At 41.3% G+C, this 25,499-nt stretch overlaps 1 protein-coding gene across 1 annotated transcript; it reads right to left on the bottom strand.

Annotated features, from left to right (window-relative positions):
* Window positions 1–7,755: 7,755 nt before the first annotated feature.
* On the bottom strand, window positions 7,756–25,271 carry LOC121871141 (relaxin receptor 2-like). The gene is made up of 20 exons (XM_042373284.1): window positions 25,118–25,271; window positions 23,838–23,918; window positions 18,978–19,089; window positions 18,762–18,830; window positions 18,298–18,369; window positions 17,847–17,996; window positions 17,619–17,690; window positions 17,196–17,267; window positions 16,042–16,113; window positions 14,744–14,815; window positions 14,017–14,088; window positions 12,662–12,754; window positions 12,067–12,134; window positions 11,095–11,256; window positions 10,741–10,886; window positions 10,120–10,267; window positions 9,714–9,843; window positions 9,298–9,488; window positions 8,535–8,690; window positions 7,756–7,990 (listed from the first exon to the last, which is right to left on the bottom strand). Exons 1-20 carry the CDS (start codon window positions 25,269–25,271, stop codon window positions 7,815–7,817), a joined length of 2,268 nt encoding a protein of 755 aa, XP_042229218.1. The 3' UTR covers window positions 7,756–7,814.
* Between the last annotated feature and the right edge of the window lie 228 nt (window positions 25,272–25,499).

Consider the following 25,499-nt stretch of genomic DNA (forward strand, 5'->3'; position numbering starts at 1 on the left):
AAGTGACATTGGGACAAGAAATTGCCCAAATATGAAGATTTTAAACACACATCATTAATCCAGATGTTCAGGTAGAGCCTAATCAATACGTATAAGATTTTTAACAAAATCGATGTTAATTTGTACTGGCAAACCCTTTTTCTCAGAATTGGAATTAAATTTGTTAATCTATTTAAGTATACATCCAGAACAACACGAAAACACCAAAATGTGCCTCTAAAAAACTGTAGGTGGCAAGTAATTAGCATTGTAAAGTTAACAAAAAAATATTCCAAGAATCATTAGGACAAGTAATTTCCCAGATATCAAATGTTGTACCACAGATCCTTAATCAGCATGTTGAGGAGTACAGGCAGTCCCCGAGTTATGACCGTCTGACGATCATCTACAATTACGAACGGGTTCCCAATGCATTCATCGCAAAAATTTTATAATTAAAATCTCATGTTGTACAGTCAACCCTCGCTTTACGCGGTCCCACATTCCGCGTTTCCACGTTTACGCGGTACCCTGCCGAAACCAGAATGCTCACATTCCGCGGTGCGTGTACCCCTTTACGCGGACAGCGGCTGGCGAGTCGCGCCATTTTTGGATCCAAACCTCCCGCCATCCGCCATGTTGTGTAAGCGGCGCGAGCAGGGTGCGCACAAGGTCGCCCAGTCATCAAAACATTACCGAGTTCTTCACCCGCCACCCACCACAGCCGCCCAAGTCAGTGATAGTGATAATTATAGTGAGGATATGGACTTATATGGACTTTGAGGGGTTTGACAAAGAGGCCCTGCAAGCCTCTGTGGTGGATAGTGATACAATTGATACAAGTGATACAGGTGAGGGCCAATAATCTGCCCTCTGCCTCGGAACCAACCCCCCATCCCCGTGTGCCCAGCCATCTTTTCTAGTAATGTAAGTGTTAAAAAACCTAATATTATTGATATTTCTCTTAATTATTAATTGTGTGTGCATACCATCATAAAATTAAGAAGTTATTTTTACTACAACGTAGGTATTGTGTCTGAAAAAGTGGAGTTTGGGGGTCGGCCCGGTCTCTATTTCAATTAATCCCATATGTTATGTTGTTCACTTTACGCGTTTCTCACTTTCCGTGGTACCCTGTGGGTTGAATTAACCGCGTAAAGTGAGGGTTGACTGTACATTATTTTCATTACAGTATTCTATACAGTATTGTATAGCATAACTTTATTAAAAGTTTTTACAATATTTGTTATGTTTGGGATCTTAATATTGTTTTGTAGGGACAGGGGTGTACTTTAACCTAACCTAAACTATGCTATTAAAACTGTTCTGACTTACGAACAAATTGATTTATGATCAAGGTCCAGGAACATATCCCTGTCATATGACGGGAACTGCCTGTACTGTTTTTTTATCAATCAAAAAGCTAACGGTATATTACAGCACTAGGTTTGTAAGCATTTTTTAAGACAGGTAACTAAAAGATAAATTTGCAGGCATATGCTGTTGCATATGATAAGGTACATAATCAAAAGAAGGAAATGTAAATCTTAATGGTAAAGTACAGAACTGTACAGTACTATCTTTTCCTACCAATGAAAGAAAGTGAATACTTATGCTACTGGTGTGTTTCAATGCAAAGATGCACATTACATATTTTTTTTTTACGGGGATTAGCCCACCCGGCCACAGATCGCTGACCCACATCAGGGCCTGGGGGTGAAAATGTAATAATAATAATAATAATAATAATAATAATAATAATAATAATAATAATAATATAATAATAATGAACCATAAAGAAATACAAAATGAAAAAAAGATCAAAAGTGAGAAACAATATACTGTATGTATGTTGTGTTGTCAATAGTAAGTGAAACAATTGAGACCCTGCAATTGTGTGTAAATGGGGCAGAAAGTCAGATCAGCAACCTGAGACTTGGTCACAATTTTTGTGATGCCATATAGCAGCAGGGTCTACCATAGGCAACTCATTATGCTTCCAATATCTTCCCAGGTGGTAGGACTTACCTCCCTGTTTGATAGCTGCCTACTACCTACTACTGTAAAGTATAAGAGGCTATGACAGAACAAGTTAAATTCTGTGAAGCTGGAAAGAGCAGCAAACCAAATTGTCAGAGTATTTTGAACAATATACTGGTTAGAATTATTATATGTTTTCAAATTGAAATAATTCAATCTGCTTTTGTTTAAGTGGGGTTGCATTGGTTGCTATCATAATAATGTTGTGTTTCAAGACAAGAGAAATCTTTAGCTTTTTGAGGATATCTTGTTTTGTTCCTTTTAATATACTGACATTGGCATTTTGTCAGGAATGGCATATGAGGTAAGTGGTCTGCCGTTTGGTGTTATTTAACCCTTTGAGTAAAGAGAGGTTACCTAAGCTGAATAAAATCGTCTGGCATTAGCCAGATTGCAATATTAATTTGTGTCACTACTAATGAAAGGGTTAATCAAGGTAGTTTTTAACCATTTGAGGAGTTAAATGTTGTCTATGTTGAATAAAATATTCTGGCATTTTGCCAGAATAAATGCTAAAATGTGACACTGCTAATGCAAGAGCTAATACAGCAGTTCATATTTAAATAACCTCAGTTCTCTAAACAATAATGTTGATAATACAGATAATATACACAGAATGAATTTATATTACAATGAAAAGAACTACATCCATAAGTATTGGTAACATGAAATTGATATGCAGCTCTTTGTTGTAAATTACTGGGAAATGTTTTGTAATAATGTAGCGTAGTTATAGACACATTGTGTAATTTTCTTATCTCCAATTCATTATGTAATTTGAAGATTATGGCTGAAACAGTAAGGCTTATTCCTAAGTAATCCTTAGGGCCACTGAAGCCTTTCTATTGGAATTATAATTTAATTCTATAATTATTTTAGCACATCCATAATAATACAAAAATACCAGAGTACCATCAGAAGTATCATAGGTGGAGTGTTAGAAAACTAATTAAGATATTCCTAGAGTCATTTGGACAATTAATTATCCAAATGTATCAAATTTTTAATCCCAGATCCTTAATTGAATTAATATGTTTAGAAGTACAGTACTGTACTATCGTGCACAAAAGTCGTGTCCACTACCCAGCCAGTGAGGTTTCGAATAGCCTTGAGTCTGAAGTTTCGAAACAGCTGGGGGAAATGCTATGGTCGGCCAACAGATGTTGCCCACTGTACTGTAGTGTGTGTGGGGGGTGGGGGGGGGGGCTGGATGAGAGGCAGGTTTATTTATTATTTATACCACCATAATTTCAAGCTGCCTTTTTAACTACGTTTTGTCTTGCAGTTGTTTCTTTACGGTTACGAATTCATGGAACAGGTGCAGTGCCCTGGGTGCTTATTGCCGCTCAGGTCACAATGATACGTTAAAGAATGGAATATATTAAGGATAAAAGTGAAATATGCAAGGATCAGCTAGTTTTACTCAGCGACCACGTCACAATTTTGTTGTTATTCCGACAAAGAGATTTTGGTAATATTTATTTATATTCCACCCATCCTTTGCTTAATAAATATTTGTGATAATATGCAATATTATATAATTATATACTTATGTTAAAAAGAGTGGAGTGAAAAAGTTATCAGTATTGTAAAATAGTATTCAGACTTAATCTAGTTCCAATTCTTCCAAGTTCCAGTGTTTAAACACCCCACCACAATATGCAAGCTTCATATATTTTGGAGTGTGCTCAGTTACCGTTAATATTGTGTGCTGAACATCATGAGCATGTCAATGATGGTAGCAATTGTAACTATATAATTATATTGTGTTATAAGACAACACATTCCTCGACGTGTCATACAGATCAATGTATACCACACAATACATAATTTGTGGCTGTTAAGTTACTTTGTTGTGAGTTTTCATGCGATATAGTTTAAGACATCATTAAGGACATGGATTTAAGATAACACTGTTGGTGAATTAATATATATTAATTGTATTTACAAACCATACTAAAATCCAAACAATACACCAATACACACATCTTAGTATTTGGTCCAGCCACCCATTGCATTTAGGACTTCATCAAGGCGAATAGGGATGGAGTCGTGACTTCAAATTTTGCCCTGGTCATAAATATGTCTCCCTGCGCCCGTAAGCACAGCCTCTATTGCTGCACAGGTTCTCTGCTCCCCAATATCCTAATCACGTTTCATCATGGCCCAAATGTGTTCAATCGGTTAATATCACATCCTAGTGTTGGCCGATACATTGACCTCAATTTCAAGGTGATCCTGGAGGTAATCCCTTCCACTGTTGGTATGGATAGGACTGTTGTCATGAACCAACAGCCTGATAGTGTGGGGGCTCGTTCTACCATAGCCGGACTGTGAGGTGCTTTACTTACTCAGGATGTCTACATCCTGCTGCAGTGAAACGACCATTGAGTCTTGACCAGTTCACCTGGCCATGTACTTACATCACCCCAGAATGGCCTTTGACACCCCTACCTTTTCTTTCTCACCTTTGATGTTGAATCCTTGTTTCTCTGGGGGCAGCCATACTGCCTTGCTTCGGTTCTCACTGGCCTAGACACCGTTAGGTGGTAAATATAATAATGGTTCTCAGTATTCTTCTCTTTGTGGAAGTGTTCAATGTAAAGCAGTGCGACACTCATGTGGTGAGTGTTAGCCACCTTTGTGAGCTGGAATATGGCGGTCGATCGGTTTGCTCACCGTCATCATGTGATGTCAGTTGGGGCCTAAATTTCTTCTGTATGCTCCACTGATATTGCGCATTGGATATGCCGTTACTTCTTACGATCTGGGCGTCCATCCTTGCTGATGTTACTCGTGGTCTCCGCTTGAGGTTTTACGTCTCCACTAGGCCCTCTTCCTCCCACTGTGATCCTCCTAGCCTTGGTGCTCCTCCCCGCCGAGAGCAGTGTTGGCGCAATTGCCCGGCTCACGTCCCGATGATTTGGCCATCCAGCAATCACTGCCTTACAATTGCTGTAGTCCTGCAGGCATATCTGAAATGGCAGAGCTAATATTATATTGTGGTAACTGATGCGAGCTTTTTATATACTAGAGTAAAATTAATGGTATTAGTAACACCTAGATTTAGTATTATTACTCTGACATAACGTTTTGGTAAATCTTTAGGATCAACTGCCCAGAAACCTTCTATTTCATGTATTCATAGTGAACTGCAAGTAAGATCCTCCCCCCACCCCCCCAAACCTCCACCGCACCACCCCTGCGACTGTAGAGTGAACATTCTTGAGAATCTGTCCATCATCATCAAGGCTAAGTAGCGGAGTTGGAACTAGTGAGCGTATGATGTTGTTTAATGTGGAATTATGGAACATTACAGTATCTTCAAATGGGTTTCATGCTATTAATAGGCCTTATGTAATCCACCAATAAGGTTAACAGCACAGTATGGCTGCAATTGGTAAGAAAAATAAAATATAACATGGCAAAATTTTTTGCCTGTATAATTTTACTACAACCCAACTCACTTCAGTAAACCCAAAAAGAATGTATGTTAATAGAAGACAACTCAGCTATGCCTCACATATTGTTTCACACTCTACAAATATCTGCTGTCACTCATGAGGACTGCAATAATATAGGACGACATGGAGCTGTGAAAATTAATGTGACTTACTGTTGTTGGCAGCGATGGTAAAGAATGATTTCGACTGGGTGGGTGGGTGTGCCTCCTTCCCCTGGTGTGGTGCTCCAAGGCAGTGCTTATGTATTCTCTGCGTAGTCACGGAGGAATCAGCTACTAATTGTGCCCGTCAGTCTCTCACCGTCAGCAGCCATGAGCGAGCAGAGATATGAGTAAATTAGGTAGTGTATTTACCGGTTACATGTCTCACCATGCTTAATAATAACTATCTTCACGACATTCTTATTGTTATCAGTGTTGCAGAATTCGATGTTATATTTCACCTAGTTCCACCTACACACAGCCTGTTACTTGACAAACCCCACCTCTTTCCCCCCACACACACACACACTACAGTGGGCGACATCTGTTGGCCGACCATGGCATTTCCCCCAGCTGTTTCGAAACTTCAGACTCAAGGCTATTCGAAACCTCACTGGCTGGGTAGTGGACACGACTTTTGTGCACGATAGTACCTAAATCCCTGTGATCGTGAATTTCTGTCACTACTACCAGCTTCAATTCCCAACATCGCTGTCATTTTCACTTCATCACTATAACTGTCATCAAGAAACTGTCATAATCATTTTGCAACATTTAGTTAACTTTCACTTTGGTAATATTTTCCATTTCAACATCAAACTCGAAATTACTGTAATTCTTATATTTATTCTGAACACCTATCTCACTACTGGGTTAATATAATTTTCAACTTAATCCAGAGGGCTATCGTTACTTTCAACCTTTGTCTCAGGTGTCTGTGTGTCTTGTAGAGATTTACCCTCTAGAGACTGTCATTTCAACCCTATTGTCTCTTTAACTTTAACTCCTGAACTACGGTCATCTTCACTTAAAGTTTCCTATTCACATCACTTTCCCATAATCACCAGAACACTATACATATGTCACTTTCACATATATCTTACATCACCTGTCATTTTCATGTCCCCTGTCACTCTCACTTTCCCTGTCAATTTCAGTTTAACTTCAAGGGTACTGTCACTTTGAGGTCTATTTAATTTTTTTCCATAATTTTCAGAAATGATGCAACTTGTAAGACCAAAGCAAATTATTCCCTGGCCTCGAGGGGTGAGTTATCCCTAGGCCTTGAAGGGTGAGTTATCCCTTGGCCTCAAGGAGTGAGTTATCCCTTGGCCTTGAGGGGTGAGTTATCCCTTGGCCTCGAGGGGTGAGTTATCCCTTGGCCTCAAGGGGTGAGTTATCCCTTGGCCTCGAGGAGTGAGTTATCCCTTGGCCTCGAGGAGTGAGTTATCCCTTGGCCTCAAGGGGTGAGTTATCCCTTGGCCCTTGAGGGAGTGAGAGTTAGTATCCCTTGGCCCGAGGAGTGAGTTATCCCTTGGCCTCAAGGCAGAGTTTTGGTCCTTGGCCTCGGGAGGAGAAATTTCTGGCCTCAAGGGGTGAGAGTGCCATCCCTTGGCCCGAGGAGTGAGTTATCCCTTGGCCCTCGAGGGAGTGAGTTATCCCTCACCAAGTGAGTTATCCCTGATCTCGAGGAGAGAGAGAGAGTTATCCCTTGGCCTCAAGGAGTGAGTTATCCCTTGGCCTTGAGGGGTGAGTTATCCCTTGGCCTCGAGGGGTGAGTTATCCCTTGGCCTCAAGGGGTGAGTTATCCCTTGGCCTCGAGGAGTGAGTTATCCCTTGGCCTCGAGGAGTGAGTTATCCCTTGGCCTCAAGGGGTGAGTTATCCCTTGGCCTCGAGGAGTGAGTTATCCCTTGGCCTCGAGGAGTGAGTTATCCCTTGGCCTCAAGGGGTGAGTTATCCCTTGGCCTCGAGGAGAGAGTTATTCCTTGGACTTGAGAGGTGAGACAACCCTTGGCCTCGATGGGTTGTCTCACCTCCTTATGGTGTACTTTGGTCTTGTGAGCTAACTTATCGTTGACCTCAAGGCGTTAAGTCACCACTTGGCTTCAAAGGGCTAAGTCATCCCTTTACCCCTTGGCCTCAATGGGTTAAGTCACCCCTTGGCTTCAAAGAGCAAAGTCCCCATTTGGCCTCAAAGGGCTAAGTCACCCCTTGGCTTCAAAGGGCTAAGTCACCCCTTCACCCTTTGGCCTTAGTGAGTTAAGTCACCCCTTGACTTCAAAGAGCTAAGTCACCCCTTCACCCCTGGGCCACGATGGGCTAAGTCACCCCTGGACCTTCAAGAAGATCTCACACTTTAGTGTCGGCCCTTGTGGTCTCGTCTTTAACAGAGTGCTTCGAGACCTCAACTAACATGATCTCAGCGACGGTGTGGGAAGCACCATTGGGAGGGTTGGCTACGTCCCGCCCATTTGTTGCCTTTGAACTTGCACCTCTGAAGAAGGAGTTCCTGGTAATCTCTGACTCTGTTGAAGATTGAAGACGGTAAGGTAAATAAGAGAGTGAGTGAGTGTTAGATGGAAGAGGGAGCCATACAGTAAGTGGATAGCCAAAGAAGGAAGACTCGGGTGATGAAAGAGGAAGAGTGATTGTAAGACGAGATGAAAAAGTTATATATGATGCACTGTTGTAGAAAAAAGAAAGAAGAAGCATATGGTTGGGGGAAAGAATAGGGAATGAGGAATAAAAGAAGATTCAGGAGACAAAGGAAAAATAAGACTGGAGGAACATAAAGACAAATTACCACTAGTGAGATACACAACTGTGAGGTTAATGACCGAGTACGTGAAGTTTGTCCGGGTAACAACTCACAGTAATCCTGAGTAAGCAAGGGACATATGGGGACAACATAAAAGATAAAGCATTTGTCTTAAAATCAGGTTGATAGTGAATGTTTATTACTAATAGAATTGGGCAGGGATTTTACACTGGGCAGGGGACACTACTTAAGATCGTGGATACTTGCTAACCATACTATACTGAGGATAATATGTAGTGGTCGACACCTACCTGAGTCTCGACGGGGAGGCCACAGACACATCCCTCGACCTAACAGGAAGCGACGCACCTGAGAACGAAACTTGGTGGTGGTGAAGGTGTAGAGGAAGGGGTTGAGGGCGGAGTTGATGGGTAGCAGCACCACCACCACGTACGCATAGAGCTCAGCTGGGGGGAGAAGCACAGGGCACTATAGTATTGGGTTAGGTATACTGTACGAAGACATTATGATGACCTAGAATGTATTACTTATCTTTCCATTTGTTAAATTGCAGAGATACATACACACATACTTACTGACACACACACAGACACACACACATACATGCATATATACACAGATTGGTAGAAAGACAGACATAGGCCGACATCCATCCTTCCATACACAAATGTATTTGCAAAAACACAACTCTAATTTTGATGGAACGTGGCAGATCGATCAGGTGTTGGCCACGAAAACAATGATCTTGGTAAAATAATATCAAAGGTGAAGGGGATACGCCAGGTGAATAATGTGTGCTACTTGACTGAAAAGCCACTAACCATTGTGGTCTGTTCAACACTTTGATAGCACTATAATTACTTTTACAACTTATTCATAGGCCGGGGTATTTATTTCACAAAACGGACCTCATAACAAAATTTACCATGTTGATAATATTTCAAGGTAAATTATGTAATTTTGAGGTCAAACAACGTAAGTTATGCCTAATCTCATGACCTCGTGTACAGTACGTATCTTGGCGTAGGTCCAGTACGAGTAACTCCTACTCACGGGTGATGTCCATCTCGGCGAGCGCCAGGACGCGGAGGATGATGATGGGCGTCCAGCAGAGACAGTCTGTGAACACGATGAAGAAGAAGCGCATGGCAAACTCTCGGTCGCCCAGGGAGAGCGGTGTGTTGGCGCGCGTGTGACGGATGCTGCAGAACATGCCCGCGTACGACATGAGGATCACCATCACGCTGTTAAAATGTACATACAACCAACAGTTAAGTCCTTGCATTATAAAAGACTATAGTTATTGTCATCTTTAAATAACTTAACATAATATGGAAGTGAATCACAATACTGTTTTTTTACTCATTATCTTCAGTGCATTTCAAGTGGGAAAGTGTTGTATAAATTGAAAATGTGATGATTTCTTCTCTCTAGTTGTGATACATTGGGACATAATATATGCAACTCACCCCATCTGGTTGAGGCCGACAAACACCATGGCAGAGTAGAACCAGCCCGGCACCCAGGGGTCGTCGAGGTGCAGCGGGAAGCACAGACCGTTTGTGCCGTAAAACCTCTGTTTTCCACGGTAGTAGTACGCTAAGGGGTTGTCACATGGTTATTATCTTTATTAAAATAATAAGGACAAAAATAACTAAATAAAGATATAAATACAGTGGTAGAGTCGCATTTGTTATACAGACACAAAGGTGCTTGTACTGTACATTTATGCTAGAATGTTTGTTCCTGTTATCATGCCGAAAACACTACCTTGACTGGATGATATTATTATTTTGATTTTGATTATTGTTGTTGTTCTAGTGATTACTGATTTATCATTATCAACATTACCCATCTCCTATGATAATGTCTCACCAGGGGCAACTGAGAGCAAGATGCCGAGGGTCCAGATACAGCCCAGGGCTGCCTTAGCCCCGGTCAACGACAACTTGGGGGCGCCCAACGGCCAGGTGATACACACCCACCGCTCCACGGACATGAAGGTCAGGATCAACACAGACACCTACAACAGTTACAGACACACAAAGGCCTGGGTTAACACAGGCAGACACATGCAAACAATTACAGAACACATTGCGTCAAATGCATGGGTCAGTTACACAGACATGATGGTCCAGATAAACAACTTTGAAATTAAATATGATAAATTCAACACAATGTATATACTGTATACCGTAAATATACTGTATACCGTAAATATACTGTATACCGTACATTGTATATCATAATATAATTGTATACTGTAAATATACTGTATACTGTAAATATAATTGTATACCTCGTAAATATACTGTATACCGTAAATATACTGTATACCGTAAATATACTGTATACCTGTATATCAATTTGGTGGGAGTTGAAAATTCTGTCTTCGTCTTTAAAAAATCATCAAAATAATCCGAATCCTAAAACTAATGTAAGAAACTGATTAGAATATCAATAATTTATTAATATAAGATGGATGAACAGTCTTGCCTCGGAGGAGGTCATAGCGAGGATGCCAGTTAGGGTACACTGCCAGGACATCATCCAGTAGTAAGCGTGTTCGTGGTACTCTGCCCGGAACTCCACGTCCTTCACAGCCACCGCCACCAGGTACAGCCCCGTCAGCAGGTCGGCAACTGTTGACATAACACACTCGTACGGTTAAAGAAATCATTTGGCTAATAACTTTAATGCTGGGAGAAAAGTTTCTCTGTTAGCTGCCTCTTCCAATCCTGCTCCCCTTTTCTTTCTCTCATTTTTATGCTCCTCTTTTTATCAGTTTCTCTGCGCATTTTTCTTTCTCTAAACCTTCACTTAATAATATGTCCCAAGGGGTTAACAGACCTGCTAGGTTACGAATGAAGAGGGAGAGGATCTTGTTGTCGTCGGCAGACAGGACTCTACCGCCCAAAACGGTCAGATTACCAACCAGAGTCGCCAGAGCCACCACCCACACCGTCACCCGCAGCTCCACCCTCACTAGTAGGTGTTCGAAGGACGACACACCTGTAGGGGAGGGCGAAGTGGATGGATGGGGCAGGTAAGAAGTTAGTGAGTGGGGAGGGAAAGAGAAAGAGTTTATGGGCAGTTAGCGATGAACGGAAGGCAACAGGTGATGAGTGGAGACGTGAGCAGTGAGTGGTTGGGGTGAATAGTGAGTGGGCAGTGGGTGATGTTTTGTTGAGAGGCAGAAAAATGGAAAGTGAGCAAGAATACACGTCCTCCTGGAGCATGATAAACACACGAGTTGTCACCCTTTTGTATAACTTTACGGGTCCAGGTTCTTTAGCAATTATATTCTCAAGAGGTAAGGATCATGTTCATCAAAACAACTTGAAATAAAATAAATATAATCCACAAAGTCTGTTTACATTAACACTGACAAAATTAAAATTGCGAATCTTTTTACAATAACAATGACAAATTTATGAAATATGTGGAAGAACAATCTTCCCCATTTTTAGCGCCGTCTTGTGTCTGGCCGAGGCGCGTGCGCGCATGCACACAGACACACACACACACACACACACACAGTCATGTGTATGGGACCCACTTTCATACTGTTACCATGCAGAAATTAACAAAGTATACTTTAAGTACATTTCTGTTTTAAGAGCATCTCAGAAGGGAAGTTTTCTCTATTCTGTCCAGATATAAACATTAACGTATTGGTTCTTGTTCCAGCACCAGTTCTGGGTACGTGGACATTCCCTCATCTATACTGACATAAGTAACTGTTCCGGCTAGAAAAAAGTTTACTTATCAATTGTAATTTTGGTAACAGCTTGCGAGGTCCACCAGTTGGGAAGAACTCACCGTCAGACTTGGGCCAGCAGTCAGGTATGTGTGGTAGGTAGCCACAGTAGCGGAACCTCTTGAAGTATCTGCAGTAAGGTAAAACAAGTACTAGTTGACAGTGTGAATTACAACACAAAATGGACAGAAGCTTTTACTGTTTACTATACAAAGAACCCAGAGTTTAGAAAAGTGGTATTGTTAGTAATATATTAAACATTGGGGTAAAGGACCAGAGTACTGTAGAAATTCTTCCCCAACAGTGAGTGAGTGAGTGAGTGAGTGAGTGAGTGACTTTCTCCTCCATTGACGGGACCATAGACAAAACTGCTACCACGGCTAATAATGTAGACGTATTGTGCGATAAAACAAAAGTTCACATCATCCATCCACACTGCTTGTTAACACACCCATTGTCTTGGTGTATGGTAAACATGAACATATCACAAATGAACAACAGTGAGCTAATATGAGACAATTGTTTAATGGCAGGTCCTTACATCCCAGATTTATAACATATAGAACTTTCAAGAATGAAAGATATTTGACAAAGGCAGAATATATTGATAAATGTAAGAGAGGGGTAAAGGAAGGCTATGGAGGTAGTGGTACATACGCGTGAGAGACGTTGGGGGTGAGATGATAGGAGGTCAGGCCAGTAGACAAGTTCACCAGCAGGTCCGTGGTCAGTTCTGCTCCCTCCAGCCTCCTGGCATGAGAGATGTACAAGAGAGAGTTGTAAGATGAGATGAGATACTGCAGGGATAATGAAACATATTTCTCATGCGACAGTGAGGGAGGGAGGGAGGGAGTTCTAGGAATCATGGAAGACAAAATAAATGAATAAAAGGGAAGTCGTACGGGGAAGTTAATAAATTCTCGGAGTGTTCAACAATAGTATAATATTTACTTCTATTAATTTCTTACCAAACTCTCCTACAGGCTACCATAAGACACAGGTGTGTGTACAGTTCCTCACACTTATACCTGGTACAGTGACTTAAGTTTTTTGTGAGAAGTGGCAATTCTGTGGAGTGTTTATCTAGCATCCTTAATCTGGCTACTTTTACGAGTTTCCTTAGAGCCATTCTGGGAGTTTTGATATGATGTAAACAAACACAGGATTGCCACATCTCACAAAATGCACCAGCACTGTAGCAGGTGGAAGTGCAGCCGACTGTACCTTACATCAAGTCATCTTCCTTCAGTATTTACTGTAAGTCACTCCTCATATCTTCATCCTATTCACTGAAATTATTCTGTCACTGTAAACAGCAACAATGCGCTGTGGTTCATACAGAAGGGCAACATAATTTATAAATCGTTTGTCATTATGTTCTTAGTTATATGCAGTATAAAATTTGATCCAGGCAACAGCGAGAAAATTATTGACCTGTGTCAGTTATTCGGAAACACCGGGCCAATTGATTTATCTTTTATCAAACCATACCCGACTAATTGGCTGATCAATTATCTGGCTGTTCCCGACTACTGTAATTGGTTCGTCAGTCATTCGTACACACCAGACTAGTTCCTCAGTTATCCAGTAGTACAACAGATACACACACACACACACACACACACACACACATACACACACACGCATACACATACTACAATTCATTTGACTTTTTTTCTCACAAATATCTTAAAATGTGTTAATTATTATCTCTCGTTGCTTCTTGCTTGTACTGATCAAGACTGAAGATTACTGCTGTCATCACAACTATTAATAAACAGCACATTAAATTTTACCCCTGCTACTACTATTACTGTTACCCCTATTACCATCACAGTGACAAGTGCTGCCTCCCTTAAATTTACCATATATACAGTAGTTACTATCAGTATTACTAGACTATTAATGCCACTATAATTAAATCATTACTATCACTATTTGTACTGCTATAAATTATGGTATTTATTCCTTGGGCAGCAAAGGATAGTGTGCAGCCATCTTGACATACTCACAGTGAGTCGAGACGAGAGAGGCGCCTTAGTGTACCGATCTCTACCATCGTCAGCGGGTTGCCCCCCAAGTTCCTGCCAAGTACATGGGAGTGTACAAGTAATACCTTAGAAAGTTATTGAACCTGCTTGAGAAGACATTAATTCAGACATAAAAGAAATACTGTACAGAGGGAAGAAAGAAGAAAAAGAAGGACGAGGGGAAACTGATGTAAAATTGAAAAATGAAAAGTTAACGCAGGGATATCAAGTAAGTGGATTAATATTTTTATAAAATGACTGAGGATATAATTATACAGTACATTATGTCGAGAGAGGTATTAAACAATTAGAAACATTAGTCAAACGTGATCATTGCTGTCATGGTGTTAGAGGAAGTGTAAAAGGAAGTAATTGGACAGAGGTGGAGGTTGTTGGGTGGTGTGGGGGACATCTATATAGAGAGGCTGAGAAGAGTGAGGGTAGCCGTTTTTATCTTTATTTTTCAAGAGCTGTTGTGCAAAGAGGACAGGGACTAGGTGATTAGTGGAGATAATCTACTAATCTTGTGTACGGGCCCACGGGATCACCTCTGAGCTGAATAAAATCATCTGGTGTTAGCCAAATGGAATATCAAAAGTGGCGTCCCTGTAGTAAAGGGACTAAGTGCAGAGTCTGAACATCAAAGCTCAGAAAATATTTGACGGAATATTCAGACTTAACTCGGATGGCCCCTTATTGTTGTACTTACAAGCTGACAAGAGAATCCAGGCCTTGAAAGGTGTCCGGGTGCAGGTACTGGATCTTGTTGTAGTTCAGCTCCCTGCAACACACAAGATGACTCACAGTGTACACTTGCAGACACAATGCCCTGAGCACTTGACAATATCTGGCATCATGCACTTGTGAGTCACGTATATGATTGTTATATATACAATAACTGTTTTCGTCACATACACTACAACCTCAAAATGAAAGAAAACACTAATAATATACTTAAAAATTCCAATCCCCTTCACCTAATGATCCTCAGTTACATGTCAGATACTGCCAAGTGTCCAGGGAATCTTGTCCGCAACTGTACATTGATCCTGAGTAGTGTACGCGGTGATATGCCATACTAGTGTACAGAGGTAATTTTGTCATTTTGAAGATTATTGTGAAGCAGGGTGAGTTGGAGCAGGGTGAGGTGGAGCAGAGTGAGGTGGAGCAGAGTGAGGTGGAGCAGGATGAGGTAGAGTGGGGTGAGGCAAATCAGGGAGGGATTTCGAATCATCTTAGGATTGTGATTGGAATTTGCCGCAACTCTGAGGTGTGTGTGTGTGTGTGTGTGTGTAAAATGGGAGAAGAGCATAGGCGTGGAAGACAGGAAAGTGTGGGCGTGGAAACCAGATGAGTGTGGGCTTGGAAGAGAGGAGAGAGTGGGCGTGGAAGACAGAAGAGCGTGGGCGTGGAAGCCAGATGAGTGTGGCCCAAAAATCCCATTACTCCGGCCAGTAAACGTCGTTATACATGGCCACAATGCTAAAACTTCCGCCCAATTTTAATTAATTTTCGACAGTGGAAGATCAAAGAAAATTTTCCCTATAACACCTGAAAAAAAAATATTAAGAAATACCCTTAAGACGTATTAGACCTGTCTGCTGTCGCCTTGGTATGAGGGAAATATTAATTAGGTGAGGGGAGATTTTAAACTCCTCTCACTTTAAGGTAAAATTCCTATTAGAGTTCTGCCAGTCCGCCGTCCCAGCCATGAACCCTGAACCCTGAGACTCATGAACCCGGAGACTCATGAACCCTGAGACTCATGAACCCTGAGACTCATGAACCCTGAGACTCATGAACCTGTGAATCCGAGACATCTCACAGTGCGCCATCTATGGGCCCAAACATCCGAACTATATCTACAGATTAGTGAAGTTTGAATTAAGTCAGGTCAGGTCAGTTTTCGTTAACGTTGAGTTAGCATTGGGTTAGGTTAGGTTAGTTTAGTGTTAGGATAGGTTAGGTTAGCTTAGCTTAGGTCAGTATGAAGATTATTATACTTACAGCTCAAGTAGTCTACGCTGTTCTTGGAAGGCGCCGCTGTAGATGACTTTGATCTTGTTGTGACGCAGATACCTATAGGGCAAGAGTCTGCTTATTGTGGTGGTGGTGGTGGTGGTAGAAAGATGTACAACTGACTATTCCTGTCTTCTTTATAAAGTGTTCTGATGATGATTACTCCGATAACCAAAAACGTCATATTGAAATCTTTCCAGTTGACCCCGATGGAAATACTTGACCCCGACGGAAATATTTGGCCCTGATGGAAATACTTGGCCCTGGTGGAAATATTTGGCCCTGATGGAAATATTTGGCCCTGATGGAAATATTTGGCCCTGATGGAAATATTTGGCCCTGATGGAAATGTATGGCCCTGATGGAAAATGGCTTGGCCTGATGGTAATACTTGACGTTAAATATGGCCTGATGGTCTACTTGACGATGAAATATGGCCTGATGGTACTTACCCCGATGGAAATGCTTGGCTGATGGTGATATTGACCTGTTGAAATTGGCCTGATGGAATACTTGGCCTGATGGTGATATGACCTGATGGAAATGTGGCCTGATGGAAATATTGGCCCTGTTGGAAATACTTGGCCTGATGGTAATGTACTTTGATGGAAATACTTGGCTGATGGTAATATGACACGATGGAAATACTTGGCCTGATGGAAATATTTGGCCCCGATGAAATACTTGGCCTGATGGAAAATACTTGTTGATGGAAATATGGCCTGATGGAAATACTTGGCCTGATGAATACTTGGCCTGATGGAAATACTTGGCCTGGTGGAAATGCTTGGCCTGATGGAAATGCTTGGCCTGGTGGAAATATACGACCCTATTGGAAATGCTTGGCCCTGATGGTAATCTTGACTGATGAAATACTTGGCCTGATGGTAATACTTGCCCCGATGGAAATGCTTGGCCTGATGGTATGTGGCCCGATGGAAATACTTGACCCCGATGGAAATACTTGGCCCTGGTGGAAATTGTCGCCTGCTTGTATTAGAAGGTAAACTATGGAGGTGACCTGGAGCTCAGTGAGGGAAACTAAAGGCAAACTTCACAGGTTGTATGGAGTAGTACAAGAGAGAGAGAGAGAGAGAGAGAGAGAGAGAGAGAGAGAGAGAGAGAGCTTGTAATATACTCACAATGTTTCCAGACCTGAGAGGCCCTTGAGGGAGTGTTCCGTCAACTCCTCCACCAGGTTGTCCTCCAGGAACCTGCCGTGAGAGAGGTAAGCCCTGGTCTCAACTGATATGAAAACACAATATTTCTATACAAGATCCGAGTGTCGTAATGAAGGAATAATGTAGACACGTCGCCAGACAATGCTTGGTGACTGGGACTTTGTGTGTGTGTGTGTGTGTGTGTGTGTGTGTTTACTGATATGTGCTGGAGAGGGAGGATATTGATTACAGGAAACATATGTCATTAGAGGTACATTATTACCTGTTCAATTATCTGTATTTTGCTAAATGTTCCGTTACTGTACCTTCATATCTGTATTATTCATATTATTATACAACTGCAGTTAGGTTATTATTATTATTAAACAGGTTGGTATTACTCACAGTTCCCTCAGGCTGTGGGCATGTGGGCTGACATTTCGACCACGCAAGGTAACCAGGTTAGAATTGAGCCATCTGCGGGGACAGGTGCGTGTTGGGACGTTACCGAGAAAAGACACTGTAGGCAGCACAACAACATAAACTATACCATAACCTAAACTCTGCACTTGTTATTAAATGGCGGCCAGAGGGAATATTTATGGAGGTGGCAGGGAAGGATGATGTACTCACAGGGTCTTCAGGCCAGGCACCAGAGTCATCAGTTGGTCGAGCTCAGAGAAGGTGTTGTGGGAGAGGTGTAGTAGCCTCAGTGTCCTTGTTGACCTCAAGCCCTCCAGCGACCCCTTCTCCTGCGTCGACAACCTGTTATCTGCCAGGAACCTGTCGGGGGAATACACACCTGTACACCAGCCTCCTGTGGGGGTGTACACGAATGTCGTTATGTACTGTACAAGTTATTCACTATCAACTGCAGCAAAAGTGGTGTTCTTTCAACGCTTAAATCAATATAATGATTGTGGTGGCTAATGTGTATACTTTACTTTTAAGTTTTAGATTATGAACAATTCTATATTATTGTGTTGCTACATGTTGTTCCTATTTATACATGTTAAGGATCTTCTGAAAGTTAGAAAAAATAAAACAAATGGCAGAGAGAGAGAGAGAGAGAGAGAGAGCTTACAGTTTGGTTAGGTTAGGTAGTGGCTTGAACACATCAGCTGGTAGGGACGTCAAGCCGTTGTTCTGCAGGTGCCTGTAATGGTACAAACTTCGTGAACAATGGTATAGAAATCATGAGCAATGGTATAAACCTCGAGAACATTGGTACAGGGTACAGATTTATGAACAATGGCAAACACTGCTTTAGAGATGGTACAAACTTGGTGAACAATGGTATGAACATAGTGAATAGAGATGTACTAAATAAGTACATTGGTACAAAGTTCTTAAGCATTGGGAAATGATCGTGTCAATAATAGTACACATCATATAGTAGTACACATGAATACTGGTTCACGGGAACAATGGTATACCTGAGCAATGGTACACAGAAACATTGCTATTTACAGTAGAGTCAGGCTATTTTCAGCATAGCTATTCTTATTACGGGAGAATTGTGCTACATTAGAAAGCCAGGATACTTACAGGAGAGTCAGGCTGGGGTAACGGGTGAAGGACTCTGCTGTGAGACTGATGCTGTTGTTTCCCAATAGTCTGTAGAGTTAATGGACACAGGTTATCGACCATGAGTAAATACGTCCTTGTGGTAACGTATAGTTCTGTACATTATGTTCGTGCATACTGCCTAAGTGTACACACACACACACACACACACACACACACACGATGTGCCAAACATACAGGCTGGTAACTTGCACATCGATGTCTTGAGGGACTGATGTTAGGTTGATGTTTTTGCAATGAATTCTCGTCTCCATTCGGCACAGACAGAACTCAGGGTAGTGCTTGAGATCTGGAACAGAGAAACGGCTGTTATGCTGATAGAGAGACAGACAATATCAGGATTAAACAACATCCATTCTGAACATGTAAATCCGTCAATATGTTTTAAGTTTATTCTGCGACATAACCACCACCACCATCTTGTCAGTCCAGGCCACTTACAAGCCACACAGACTGGCGGCCTCGAAATTCCTAACCGGCAACTTCGCTGGGTGAATCCACCCATCCCCCACCTCCAGAAACACGGGCAATTAGTCAGTGGTCAGTCAAGGTGCAAGGTCAACACTTACCCTCTACACATTAGCATGGATATATAAATAAAAATAATATTTAATACTGTTTCTAAAACCTATCCATGCATTTGTTTTAGTTACGAACGTTATAGAATTATCACTGGGACAAGGTATGGCTGGTTCGCTCATGTTTTGAAACTGCCCCGTTTCGCTGTTTCGGGTTCATGAAAATGTGAAAAGAAGCCTCGAACAAGAGAAGACGTACACAGTGTCAGTGTGTCTCTGCCTTAGTGCCGGTAAGGACGTACAGTAAACGGAAGCTTATAGACTAACAACTAGCCGGTGAAGAGACTGAAATTGACGAGGACTTCAAAGTATCGTAAAGTGTTCGCCAGTGTAGTAAAGTATTATGAAGTGTTTGTAAGTATCACAAAGTGTTTATAAGTGTCGTAAAGTAGTTATAAGTGTCTCAAAGTGGTCTTAAGTTTTAAAAGTGCTTTCAAGTGCCGTAAAATTTCCATACGTATTGTGAAGTGATCACATGTATTATAAGTAACGTAAACTGTTTATAAGTGTTGTAAAGTGTTTGTGTTATGAAGATTGAAAATGATGTGAAGTGCTTGTGCTCTGAAGACTTTAGGAGTGTAACAAAGTAATTGTGGGCGCCCAAAACACCCATACGTATCATGAGAATGATGTAAAGTGTCGTAAAGTGGTATAAAGTGTCGTAAAGTGGTATAAAGTGTCGTGAAGTGGTATAAAGTGTCGTGAAGTGGTATAAAGTGTCGTGAAGTGGTATAAAGTGTCGTGAAGTGGTATAAAGTGTCGTAAAGTGGTATAAAGTGTCGTAAAGTGGTATAAAGTGTCGTGAAGTGGCATAAAGTATTACAGTTTGTCACAAACATTCATGTAATATCCAAAGGTTTTATATAAAGTGCTTTTAAGTGCCAAAGGTCTGATAAAGTGCCATTAAGCCTAAAAAGTGTCGTATAATGTAAGATTTGGTTCACAATGAAAAGTGCAATGAAGTGTCAGAGGTGTCATGAAGTGTCAGTGGTCTAAAGTGTCCTAAAGTGTTAGTGTTCTAATTCCCTAAAAATGCGTATAGCTTCATTGTGTCATAAAGTGATATAAAGTGTCATAAAGTCTCAAATAGTCATTAAATGTCCAAGCAACATGCAATAGTGTCATACGGTGTCATAAAGTGCTGTGAAGTCTCAAACTGTCGTAAAATGCCATTGATGTAAAGTGTCAGTAAAGTGCCATTAATGTTTTAAAGTCTCACTGTGTCGAAAAGTGTCATTAATGTTGTAAAGTGGTACAAAGTGGCTTGAACTATCGCAAGGTGTAAAGTGCGTCATGGAGTACAGCAAGGTGTCGCTCAGTGTCACGAGGTGTCATAAAGGTGTCAACACGGTGCCAGGAGGTGACCCTGTACGGCACCAGGGCTCCCGCTACAACAAGTACAAGGTAACTACTACTACTGTTGTGTTCTTGACATATTGAACTAATGTTAAGGTCATTTCTTCTGACGTAATTGTACCTGTAAGTTAAGTGTGAATAATCATATAGGTGTGTGTGAGAGATAGAGGGCAGGTAATCTCATCTGGATTTTTTCTTTTCTTTTTCCAGGTAAGTGTGAGTTAATACAATTCTTCGAGGGACATTAACACACCGTATCTGAGGTACGTCCAAGTTATCATATTCATTGATTATCGTTTTATTCATCAGCTAAGTCTTGAGTCCTTCGCATCCCACAACAGTTTTAAAGGAACGTTACACTTTTCCTCTCCATCTTAAGGACGTCGGTGTCTCTCCCTTATCAGTGAGTCAACGTGATGCCCCCACTGGCTCACGCGGACGTCGGACCCACTCCTTATCCTTACACCGTCTTTGTGGTCGTCTGTGGTCCCGTAGCTCTCTATGTGAAAGTCTCCCCTCCCCTCCCCTCACGCCGTCTGTGAGGGTATCGGAGTCCTCCCCCTCCCATCTTCCCGTCACAGCATCATCTCTTCCATTCAAGTGATCACACTCACCTGTTTTAGAGGCTTCCGTGTTTCTCTTGGAAAGTTCAAGAACATCAAAGTATTTTTTGATGTAATTTCTAGGGATGCCACGTTATCCTTAGCTCTCATAAAAACAACAATTGTTCTAAGTTTTATGAAGACAGTCATTCGTGTTATACTGTGTTGACCGGCGTTAAATTTCCTTCTCTCTGTATTCCTCCCGGACCGAAAACTTGGGGATATACTGTATAGCAATGATGCTGTCCGTCCGTCCGACCACCCATGCATTCATCCATCCCACCATCCATGCATCCATCCATCCGTCCGTCCATCCATCCGTCTGTCATCTGTCCGTCAGTTCGTCAGTGACAGATTTCGTATCCACTGGGTATCTCGCCACAGACGTGATTGATTAATTTCAGTATTAGTGTGAGAGCGTTGATTATGGCGGGGTCTTACTGGGCAGTACTGGACGTGTTGGTAGTTCGGGGACTCCAGAGATCAAACCAGTGTTTCATATATCCAAGGTTGTCTTATTATAATTTTGGGGGGCAAACTACTTAACATGTTTCATTATTTCTATATCAAGATTCTTATCTAGTTACCTGTTGTGTTGATAACATATGTGGTTTTGTCTGTTTTTATTGAAAGATTGGCTGGTTCAGGACGGTGTGTGTGTGTGTGTGTGTGTGTGTGTGTGTGTGTGTGTGTGTGTGTGTGTGTGTGTGTGTGTGTGTGTGTGTGTGTGTGTGTTTCACGGTTTGGATTTCTAGTGAACGTGAATGACACGGCTGGTGATAAATGCATATATTTGAGGTAATGAAAACACAGTAATAAGTGGACAGAAAACATATACTAATGGAAGAACATCAACTTAATCCATGCTAACGTGTTCGGGGGAAGCATTGACTTAACACTTTGGCTGACCACCGATTAAGTGCCTGGTTTGTATGTTTCTGGAGGTGGGGGATGGATGCATCCAGCCAAGTTGCCGGTTAGGAAGTTCGAGGCCGCTTATAAGTGGCGTGAACTGTACCTTGAAGTAATCAACAAGCTTCATCTCTCTAATTCAGAATTTTAGACGCCAGGTTTTAGAAGGCTTCCCAGTAGCTTTGAACGACGTCCGATACCTGAAATTCCAATAATGTTTGTCGAGCGCCTCTGAGTTTGATCTTGTTCACCCAAACGAACCAGATCTCGTCCCATTACCTTCACCCTCCCAGACTCCTGAGTTCATTCCCACTGACTTACTTAATCTATTTATTAAGTTTAACCTATTCAGTGAGTGTCAACGTAACCTAACCTATCCTAACCTAACCTGACCCAACCTTGCTGAGCCTGATGGTGGAGGTTCCTGGCTATATTATTCTCTACAATATGTCTTGTCCATCTTGTAACTATTTCCATATACGACATTTGGCACTAGTTATAGATACATATACTCCATAATGTATTGTCTAATGGTAGACCCTGCTGCCGTATGGCATCACCAAAATTGTGACCAAGTCCCAGGTTGCTGATCTGACTTTCTGCCTTTTTTACCCACAATTGCAGGGTCTCAATTGTTTCTCTTACTATTGACAACACAACATACATATATCGTTTCTCACTATTGATCTTTTTTTTTAAATTTTGTATTTATTTACGTATAATAATAATATTTGTATTATTATTATTATTATTATTGTTATTATATTACAATATATTTTTATTTAATATTTATTATAATTTATTATTATTATTATTATTATATTTTCGTTCCCAGGCCCTGATGTGGGTCATTAACTCATGCTCCGTTGGGCTAATCCTGAAAAAAAAAAAAAAAAATATACTGTATATATATATATATATATATATATATATATATATATATATATATATATATATATATATATATATATATATATATATATATATATATATATATATATATATATATATATATATATATATATTTCATGTAGATCCACAATGAAAACGTGGATAAGATTAATCTTGATAAAATCACACGGGAAAAGGGAAACAACGGAGCACCTTAGACTTTCGTCTTTATTCAAGACATCTTTTTTTATTTATAGTTTTTATTTAGTTGAGAGAGGGAGCCCCAGTATATAGCAAGTGTTCCCTCTCTGGATGTCCGTATGCAGTATATGTTATATGTATACTGTCCATAAATTCCATTCAGCTGAGAATTCCTTTTAACGGCATCTCAATAGAATGTTGGTGCTGAGGGTACACTAGGTGGTGGTGCTGAGGGTACACTAGGTGGTGGTACTGAGGGTGCACTAGGTGGTGGTGCTGAGGGTACACTAGGGGGTGGCGCTGAGGGTACACTAGGGGGTGGCGCTGAGGGTACACTAGGGGGTGGTGCTGAGGGTGCAGTAGGTGGTGGTAATTAGGGTACACTAAGTGGTTGTACTGAGGGTGCCTTAGGTGGTGGTACTGAGGGTGCACTAGGTGGTGGTACTGAGGGTGCCTTAGGTGGTGGTACTGAGGGTGCACTAGGTGGTGGTACTGACTACACTTGTGGCGCTGCTCCCAAGAGATGGCGGGTTTGTCCAGTATCTCCTTGGTGAGGCCACTGTCTCCCTTGTCGTCCACTGCAGGCGGCCAGGGAGAGAGAGAGAGAGAGAGAGAGAGAGAGAGAGAGAGATTAGTGCCACACCTAGACATTAACGAAGATGGTAATTGAGAGGAAAATAATCACAAAGAAAGGTAATGATGAGAGGGTCATGTAGAGGACAAAAGATGGACGTAGAAGACGGGATAAAAGAATAAGAGAAAGGATAGATGCACAAACGCCATGTTTCCGTAAGAAGAAGGTAGAGAAAACGAAGAAAGGTAAGACTGACGACACGAGATAGACAATGACGTGAAGGAGAGACTAGGAGATAATGAGTCTCTAGAGATGAGACAGAGAGAGAGAGAAAGAACTGTGTACGAGGGAAGAGAGAACTTTCTAATAAATGAAGAGAACAAGAGAAGAGAATGATGACTGTGTTGGTTGTGATGTATAAAAGAACTGCGATTCATATCTAAATTTTTTTTTTATTTCTGTCTGTAGTAACTATTGCCAGGCGTGTTTGTTCAGTTAATTGATCTAAACATAATGGAATTTAGATAACAGGAAAAATGTACAAATTGTGATGGAATTGTCTGCGTAAAGAACAAATCGTTGTGTTTTGTAGAGTTTCATTATTTCTTGATGGCGAGACTGCGTTAATAGCAATAATAATTAAGTAAAATCTGTAAGTGTAAATGCAATAATAGGTTCAATATTAGGTTCAGGTAGAATAATAAGTAGAGGTACAGGTATAGGTACAATATTAAATACAGGTATTGGACAGGTACAAGACAATAACGGTACTTAAACATGTTATCTTTTATCACTCTTTTAATAAGAAGGAAGTTAGCTGCTACAAACGTGACATTTCTCTCACAATTAAAGACTTATATTCGCTACACAGTTAAAACTTCTTTCAATTTCTACAAAAACCCTCAAAACTTCTTTCAATTTCTACAATAAACTTTCAATTTCTTTGGTTGTTCATCGAGGAATCAAACTGGAAACATAAATAGGTCTCGGACTCATTTCCTTTCTCCAGGTAGACACTCCTTGCCACCCCTTCTTACCAGCCCTGACCAATCTCCCTGACATCTTCCCGGGAACCTAATGTTGTCTCTGTGGAAGCCAGGTGCAATTTCCCTCTCTCCTCCTCAACATTCTTCCATCTCCTCCACTCCTAACACACACACACACACACACACACACACACACACACAAAGACCAGATACTCACAACAGTTGAGTTCATCTTCCCCGGCCGGACAGTCTTCCTCTTGGTCACATAAGAACCTTTGCTCCACACACAGCGATCCGTTGGCTCCACACGTGAACCATCCGACCTCACACAGACCTGAAAAGTTGGACTCTCTCTCAGCTGCCTTGGGCATTTCTTAGGGGGGTTAGATAAGGTTAGATAAAAGATGTGTTTCGTGATGTGCTAGTTGTGTTTCGTGATGTGTCAAACAGACGTATTAGTAGTTTTTCGTGATGTGCTTGTGGTGTTTTGTGATGTGCGTGTTGTGTTTTATGAAATGCTAGTTGTATTTCGTGACAGTGTGTTGAAGGAGTGTTGGGAGTGATTGTGTTTCTGCTTGGGTTAACTAACTTACTTACTT

This window comes from Homarus americanus, unplaced genomic scaffold, assembly GCF_018991925.1.
Source record: "Homarus americanus isolate GMGI-L3 unplaced genomic scaffold, GMGI_Hamer_2.0 scaffold40565, whole genome shotgun sequence".
NCBI lineage: Eukaryota > Metazoa > Arthropoda > Malacostraca > Decapoda > Nephropidae > Homarus > Homarus americanus.

Bases quoted from the DNA above. Each gene is read 5' to 3' on its own strand.
- LOC121871141 (XM_042373284.1), bottom strand. From the start codon at position 25,271: ATGCCCAAGGCAGCTGAGAGAGAGTCCAACTTTTCAGGTCTGTGTGAG. The intron at 14,816-16,041 runs GTAAGTATAATA...TGTGTGTTGCAG, and splicing joins CAGCGTAGACTACTTGAGCT to GGAGCTGAACTACAACAAGA. The intron at 11,257-12,066 runs GTGAGTTCTTCC...CCTCCCCTACAG, and splicing joins CTGCTGGCCCAAGTCTGACG to GTGTGTCGTCCTTCGAACAC.